At 41.5% G+C, this 8,285-nt stretch overlaps 1 protein-coding gene across 1 annotated transcript; it reads left to right on the forward strand.

Annotated features, from left to right (window-relative positions):
* Window positions 1-242: 242 nt before the first annotated feature.
* On the forward strand, window positions 243-6,490 carry odad3 (outer dynein arm docking complex subunit 3). Its single transcript, XM_042423816.1, has 13 exons — window positions 243-684; window positions 913-1,034; window positions 1,151-1,228; window positions 1,376-1,567; window positions 1,706-1,807; window positions 2,268-2,393; window positions 2,841-2,963; window positions 3,202-3,351; window positions 3,481-3,641; window positions 4,007-4,163; window positions 4,235-4,384; window positions 5,903-5,990; window positions 6,076-6,490. The coding sequence occupies exons 1-13, from the start codon at window positions 606-608 to the stop codon at window positions 6,198-6,200; spliced, it is 1,653 nt and encodes a 550-aa protein (XP_042279750.1). The 5' UTR covers window positions 243-605; the 3' UTR covers window positions 6,201-6,490.
* Window positions 6,491-8,285: the final 1,795 nt, after the last annotated feature.

The raw sequence follows: 8,285 nt of genomic DNA on the forward strand, positions 1-8,285 counted from the left end.
AGTGTATAATCACCTGAAAATAATAATCATGTTTTCATTACCTTAGATTGAGCCCTTTATATCTACAGAGGGAGCGGGTCCTCTTCATGGATATATACTATCCTAGAACCTAGAACCCATGTTTCTTCAGTTGCTTAGACCCAAACCAGACACTGGCTCCAGAGAGGGACTTTCGGGTTTTTTGTGAGTTTCGCGGCCACCGTAGGTTTTCCTACACGCTTGGTTGCAATATGCAACTTCACCGCTAGATTCCAGTAAATCCTACACAATGATCCTTTAAGCAAGAGAGGGCGTTTTAGTGAAATGAAATGTGTTGTAGGTGATGACAATAGATACAGGCTAGACCTAAGTTACTGACCGAGCTCTGTTGCAACAGTCATGGTCAATGAAACTTAAATGTTCAGTTTATATATAGACCACCAGAATAAATGGCAGCAGCTCAGCACCCACAGGGTTAATATGAAAGCGTGAGCTTGCCTATGGTGTGAAGTGTACAGGTTGCCAGGCAACACTGGAGGTGTTCAGTGTTCAGTGAGGTCAAGCTAACTCTGACTGTAGGCATATTTGTCTTCGCTAAATGTGTACAATATTAATAGACTACTAAAATGCCGTTCAGTACCGACACAATGAAACCTCCGCTGCATGACCAAATCACAGAAATGCAGCGGAAAATTCAACTATTGGGTAAGTTTGTTTGCCTGGTTGTCGATAGGAGTCCATTAGAGTCCGTTTTGCAACAATTGTTTATGCTAGTTTTATCAGATAATTGACGTTAAGTTATTTTATCCATGTCAGTGTAAACTCGTAACAGAAAGAAGTCCAACAGAAGCAGCAGTTAACTTAATTATTACGGTAGTTGATGACCTATTTTGTCTGTGCATTATTGGTGTAACAATGAAATATGTCCTCCAGAGGGCGACAGAACTGCATACTATGAGAGCTCTCAGTCCACCATCAAGAAGAACAGAGAGTCCATCAGACAGCTGAGGCAGGAGAACAAGAGGCTGTACAGGAAAGTGGCAGAGGCTAATGCTGTAAGTTCCCTGCATAGCACAAATTGTGTTTTGTCCTCATTTATCACAAAGAAACACTAAAACTGAACATACCTGACTCTCATGGCAGTTACAATCCTGTTCACTTTGCCTCCTAGGGTGATGAACATATCATCAAAGTGGCCTTTCACAACAGAGGCTTGGAGAAGGATGCCTACCGCAATATGTCAGGGAAGGTGAGAGGAAGGAGCATGAATATAAAAGACACAGCAGCCTTGTTTTGACATTGATTCTTGCTGTTTATGGTTTATAGAATCTGAACACTGCTTATATCCTCATACAAGAGTTCTCAGCCTAGTTTCATGTCATTGCCCTTTTCTCAGGCGGCCATCACAACACTGGACCAGCGGGTGCTGTCCAAGATGAAGCGTCTCAATGCCCTAAAACACGCCACCCAGACCTACCAGCACCGCCTGGACGAGTTGAGGATGGAGTACCAGAGAAGGAAACCAGAAGGCAGCAGTGGAGCACAGTCTGCTGATGCACGTGCTCGGAAAAGAGAGGAAGATGCCATGGTAGTTACATCAGGCTCATGTAGGGATTAGCAAAACATGATAATCTTAATTGTTATTTCTTCCTGGTGTTCACTAGATGCACTCAGAGATAAATATCTTCGTGAACAATGCTTTGTACATCTGTTTCTGTTTCTCTAGAAATTGCGGGCACTGGAGAACAATCTGGAGAAGACCCAGTTTAAATGCAAGGAAGCTGAAAACATCATGACAAACTATCTAAAACTCAAAAGTCACCTGCAGGTTAGCCCAAGATGCATGTTTGCTTTTTAATATCAAGATAATGAATTAAATTCAACTGCTCTGCTGCATGTTGCATTATACACCCGCATGAGAGTGAAAACACTTGTACACCATTCATGTTTTGTACACAGTCTGCTAATCATTTTCATTTAGGTATTTTATGCAGAAACAATAGATGGTTTGCAGTGCTCTGCAGGGTAATGGCCTGTGATATGACACTTTGTTGTACCTTTGACAAGGTACTCTGTGTTTGTGGTATGTAAATGTGTAAACAACTTCTACAGTGGTACAGTACTTCCTGTCCCAGGCCTCATTTTACCTTTGTTTGAACTTAACTTGACCTCCATTTTTGCATACAGGATGTTTTTGAATTTTGATCACCTCACAAATATTCCCCAGTGGTAGACAGTGTCAAACCAGCTTCTTCTATCTCTCACTCTTCCACTTTTTACCCTCTCAGGAGGAGAGTCTGACTTTCCAGGGCCAGTTGGACAGTCTGGAAGCAGAAATCCTGAAGCACAGAGAGGAACATCACAACCTACAGGTCATGAACAGCGAAGCCCAGCTCTCTAAAGAAGCTGCTAAGGTGACCTGCAGCCTCCTCTGCCATGAATTTACAACATACAGAACATGTTATGAGTAAAGGCATTAAGCATTCAACATCACTTTTTTCACTACTGATATTAGTTAAATGCATCTCTCGTAGAGACACTTCAGGGACTATTTCAGTGTTTATCTAATGTAGCTGTGTCCTTTAACGTATAACCAGCTTAAGCAAATGAGACTATTAGTAAGGAAATTGTCTGTTTTCTCATATTTTCTGTGTTCTGGCACTGAAGTTCCTGCCAAAGTTGCACAGCCACAAATAGAGATACATTACTGCTAAGAGGCAGTAGTACTCGCCACAAAAGCTAATGTGTTTGATTACGGAGCCTTCTAAGCCAACAAAAATGTTAAAATTCTATACCGACTTTCTTCCCTTGTTCCCCTCGCTCACTCTCCAACATTCATTTCCCTTTCTTCTTCCTTCAAGGCTGAGTTACAGCAGCAGGAGGAACTGCTCTACAAGGAGCGCAAAGACAGAGAGCGTATTATAGCAAGCTACAGGAAGAAGGTTGAGGAGCGTAAGGCCCAGGCTGAGAAAGTCGACAGGAGGGTGAGATAAATATGGTGGTTTATACTGTGTGTGTACAACTTAAGAGGCGTAAGTTTGATTTTGGTGATGTTTCCTCTTTTGATCACCTACATAAGCATTCTTGTTGGCCGAATGAACTTACGATTAAACATTAAAATGACATCAAGAAACATGACCACAGAAGGGCCTTCAAAAGCAGTCACCACCTTTACTATCTTATATTTGGTCAAACGAAAAACTTAAACTTGGCTACCTGCAGGCTCAGAGATCAACCATGCAGCCGGATGAGCTGAGCAGTGAGGCCCAGCGCAGCACCACCAGAATGGCAGGTGAAGAGGAGAAAACCATCTCCACCTTTGAGGAGGCCTTCCAGCGAATCAAGGAGGCCACTGGAGTCACAAATATACAGGTATGAATGTGAAAAGAGAAGGATTTACTGTATTCACTGCATCATGTGCCCATACTTTCCATGGATATTTTATGTGGTAACTATCAGCGTTTATATACCCACACGTGTCTTCATGTGTTATGTGTGTAGGAGATAGTGGAGCGTTTTATCTCACAGAAGGAGACACACCAACATCTGGAGAGGCTGAAAGAAGAGAATGAAAAGATCTTGCTGCAGCTGAAGGAGCAGAAGGGGCTCTTATACCAACAGTTCCAGGACATGAAATACTCTGGGGAGGCTAAACTCTCCAGGTGAGACAGCATCATGCACTACTGTACCACCATTACTCCATTTACAAAAATGGCTTAAATGCATATTTCCATGCAATATACACATTCAATATATAAAATATGATGGTAAAATTAATTCTGTTTAAGAGAGCTACAGAGGTAATGGGAGTGCTTAAGTCTAACTATTTAAATAACTTAAATAATCTGGAATGTCAAAATTAAGGGTTAGGGATTAAAAATGAAGAATCTAATGACCTCCTGCTCTATAACTCACCTACCACACTCATGGTCTATGAGGCCAATGATGAGTTTCATTTTTTATACAATCTTTTGATACAACTGTATTAATGTTTATTCTCAAAGCTTTTTCTCTGTGGTTTAAATAGCGACCAGCAGATGCTGGAGGACTGTGAGCAGCAACTGCAGGCTGAACAACAGAGGTGTGATGCAGCCAAAGAGCGCCTGGATTGGCTTGTTAAAACCCTCAGTACTGTCCGAGCCGGAGAGGAGCACCTTGCAGACAAACTTCAGCACATCACACTGGTAAAGTTTAACTATGGCTTTATTTCTTTATTTCTGAACATTTTTGGCAAATTCTTCTGTTCTCCCTTCAGAGTGAGCACACAGTGGCTGAAGTGTCTCCAGACTCCGATGAGTTTGTGGTGGAGCTGATGACCCAGTGTGAGCTGAAGCTGCAGTTACTGCAAGAGGAGCTTCAGGGAAAAGATCACACTGCGATTATGAAGGAGATGGAGGAAGAGGAGGTGAGACGAAGTTACACAACACTTAACCAGGGGTTTGAAATACAGGTTCTGGTTTTGGTTAGGACATCAAAAAGTACTGTAGTGACAGGTGTGTGTGGGAAGGGCACACGCCAATCATTAGATGAGTCACATTGTACAGTTTGTACTCATTAACAGAGAATGTTGGCACGTGTGTGGTACTACGCATGTAAATACGTGACAAATATAGTCATATTTAATAAATACTGTTACTGATGAAAGAAAATCGTTTCGAAACATCTTTTAAAAAACTAGATTGAAATCTTTTTAAATATGGAGATCTGATTCAGAGAATCAGTGAGCAGTCTCTTCTGTTAGAGCTGTGTGTCAGCTTGAACTTTCAATGATAAAAGCAGTTTAGCATTAGGTGGCAATGGGGGCTGTCAAGGTACATAATGAAGCATGTCGGACTCTTATTTAAGCCCACAGTACAGAGTAATACTAATGAACGCAGCATGGCTGAGTGTGTTCCTCTGCTTGCACTGCTTATCCAAATGAAAAAGCAGCTGTTAGAGCCACCTGAAGTGTTTGCTCTTGATTACTAACGCTCGGCAGGACCTTCTCTGTTTGAGAACATGGAATATCAGAGTGTACCAGAGGAAACACGTAACAGTCTGCCTGCCATTTACTAATGACATTGACTGTTTTACCCTCAGATACATTTTTAGAAGGCATAATCTTTCTAACTGACGTAAGTCTGAGCTGATAATTTCAAAATCAGCCCGGCCTTGTTTGCCTGACCGGTACGGTTGGAATATGGTTTGGCTGTCAAACGACCTGCAGCTCTATCATAAAGGAGAACAGAAAGTCTGAGAAAGGCCAGTCTTCTGCTGGTCATCATATCTGTTATAGGTCTGAGTGAATTATCAAAAAAAGGATCCCGTCTCTCCTACAACTTTGGCTCATTTATTAGATTTTGTTGGCCTAAAACTAATTTCATTTCCTTGTGAAAAGAAACAAATGTGAAATTAAGAATATATATATATATATATATATATATATATATATATATATTAGCTTACATAAATTTCATTGTGTGAAAGAGTGAGCATGATGAGGTAACTAATAAACTCCACAGAGGCAACTGTACGATGCACAGCGGAGGACGGTTCTGGCCTCCCTGTTGTCCATTAAGTCCTGATAATGGACACGTTATCAGGACTTAATGTCCACCTTGAGGAAGGTTGGTGGACTGTGCAGACACCAGGGACAACAATGGTAATGGGTCCAGGACTTTATCTGTCTGTCCCTGACAAAGTCTGATAAATGTTGCATTTATAAAGATTAAACATGAATTACAATGTTGTCAATAAACCAAAGCAAAAACCATGAAAATTGACCTGCATAAATTCTAATTTTATGGCAAATAAGGGATTTTGTAGATTTAAAAAAAAGAATCATATAAAAATTAAATTAGCAGAAATAGAAAATACTTGTCTTTCTGTTGAGAGTCTTTGACCACTGAATATTTTCAACGTGTCTGTGTGCTGCTTTGAGCAGTTCTTTGTCCGGATTGAGGGGAAACTGCCAGCTTACAACACGCGTGTCAAGCTGCCTGAGGACCAAAGACTGGACCTCTTTGACAACGGTGAGTTGGCAGCCACCCACACACACACACAAACACACACTCTCTACATTTTTCTTTGTTTCAACTTTCACTGCTTGTGTCTCAGAGGACGAGAGTGAAGAGGACGAAGCTGACATCATCTCACGGGAGGCACTGAAGCGTCAGTCTCAGCTGATCATCGACTCCAAGTCCAAGAAAAAGCCCTGGAAGAAGAAGAAGGGCAAGTTCTGATCCAACTCCACAGTCTGTGAAGAGAAAACACTCACAACCTGGTCTGAGTGTAAAATGAACTCAGGTTTAGGACAAAGAGCCCATAAATATCTGAGTCCATTGGGTTTTTATCCAAATATGTTTGTGTCTTTGAAGCTGGTTACTTGGTGTAAAGGTGAGTTTGTTTTGACAACAGTAATGTTCTCTGGCCTGTGTCACTGTTGCACCAACACTTGTTTCTCCGCCTCTTTTCTACAGTTCAGAGTTCTACACTCTGTCTCACTGGGAGGCCAATAAAAACAGTCAAAACATTTCTTTCACTTTTTTATTCATTTTTACCATAAAGGGCTGTGCAGTATGTGGAAGAAACAGGTAACATGTACCCAAAGGTTTTCTCTGCCAGTGTCCTGCTGATTGAAACCTACCAATTGTGAATCACATCAAAACTAAAGATGCTCATGTTTTGCACGAGTATAAAATATGATACAGAGCTGCATGTGAAACCTTCCCTGTTTGGACACATGCAGCACCAACACCTGAACTATTTCTGCTATGTTCAGTGTCTCAACAATTGTTCTGCCTCTTTGCCCAAACACTTTAGTGTTGATGGAGCCAGCTCTTGGATGTTAGATGGATTGTTTTGTTCTATCACAGAGTTAAAGGCAGAACAATAATTCTTCAGTCCAACAAGTATAACCTCAGTGATGTTAACTCTCTTTAATTGTCTGTATGACAATTATTTCTGGTCACTGCTGCAGCAGCAGCGATTGAATGACTTACAGAATGTAACCAGACAGACAACTTTTGGCAATTTGGCTCCTTTGTGTGTGTGTATGTGTGCGTGTGTGTGTGCAGTAAGTTCCAGGAAAGCTTGAAATTAGAGTAGTGGTGGTTGTAATCTAATCTGCAGTCGGATTCATGTCACGTTCACTTCCAATATTCAGCTTTTAATGTTTCTCTTGACTGTCTGATATCTGTTTGACTTTTTTAACAGTAATTTTAGCATCTTTTTAGGCTCAGATAAATATTCTGTAAAACGTAGTAGCCAGTGATTTTGACCAATACAATTTTTTGATGGCCAACATATTTAGATGCCGCTATTTGCCCGTTGTGAGAGAGAGTTTCATTTCCTGTATTCACCTGTGATTTCTCCACCAACTCCTGTGACCTCCCAGATAGCAAAATTGCTGTGGCCCATATCTGGCCCACACTCGACACTTTCATGTGGCCCACATACTGCATGGACTGATGGCACTTAGGTGGTCCGCTCCTGTTTGCCAGATCCGGGCCACAAGCAAATCATAGCAATGCCACATGTAAACCAAAAACTAAACAAATAAATCAGATCTGGCCCAAATCTGGACCACAGTTCATTTTTAGTCAGGCCCTTATCTGGCCTACATTTCATATCTTCATTTGGCCCAAATACTGCATGGGATGATGGTACTGGGGCATTCCACTCCTGTTTGCCAGCAACAGGCCTAACAACATTGTTTTTGCAGTCACCAGAGTCAAGATGATTTGCAAATTCCGGGACCTGTGGATAAAGCCTTTGTGTGTCACTGGAAAGACAGCTGCCTTAAGCTGTGCAGCCCCCAACAAGGTGCTATCAGTTAATCAGTTCAATTGGGTACATGTGGGGTTCAACCATAATTGCACCAAACAAGGCAGAGGAAACCAGTTCTTAGATTAGAGGTGGGGACTGTGGCTGGACTGTTAGGACAATGATCCCTGGACTAACAGAACAGCAAATTCCATGTTTATAAGAGGAGGAGGCCCTGGCACACTTTGCTGTAGAAAAATAATCTTCTGGGAGCATTTTCAGAGAATCTTACCTGAGTCCCAGTTGTAAATGTTATCGGTGTGTATGCACTCACACTGAGCTTCACCTCTAAAATTTTTTGATTAATTTAGAACCACAGTAAATCATATCTCATAACATATATCACATCCAGCTTAGCCAGTTCTGAGTGTTCCGTATCTTGGCCAAAACTGACCCAGATATGTTTTAAGATGACCGGACCACATTGGCTGCATCATATGTTGGCCACCTCAGGCTCACTTCCAGATTAGCCAGTACTAATTATGCCGCATCTTTCCCTATAG

Source organism: Thunnus maccoyii, chromosome 2, assembly GCF_910596095.1.
Source record: "Thunnus maccoyii chromosome 2, fThuMac1.1, whole genome shotgun sequence".
Lineage (NCBI taxonomy): Eukaryota > Metazoa > Chordata > Actinopteri > Scombriformes > Scombridae > Thunnus > Thunnus maccoyii.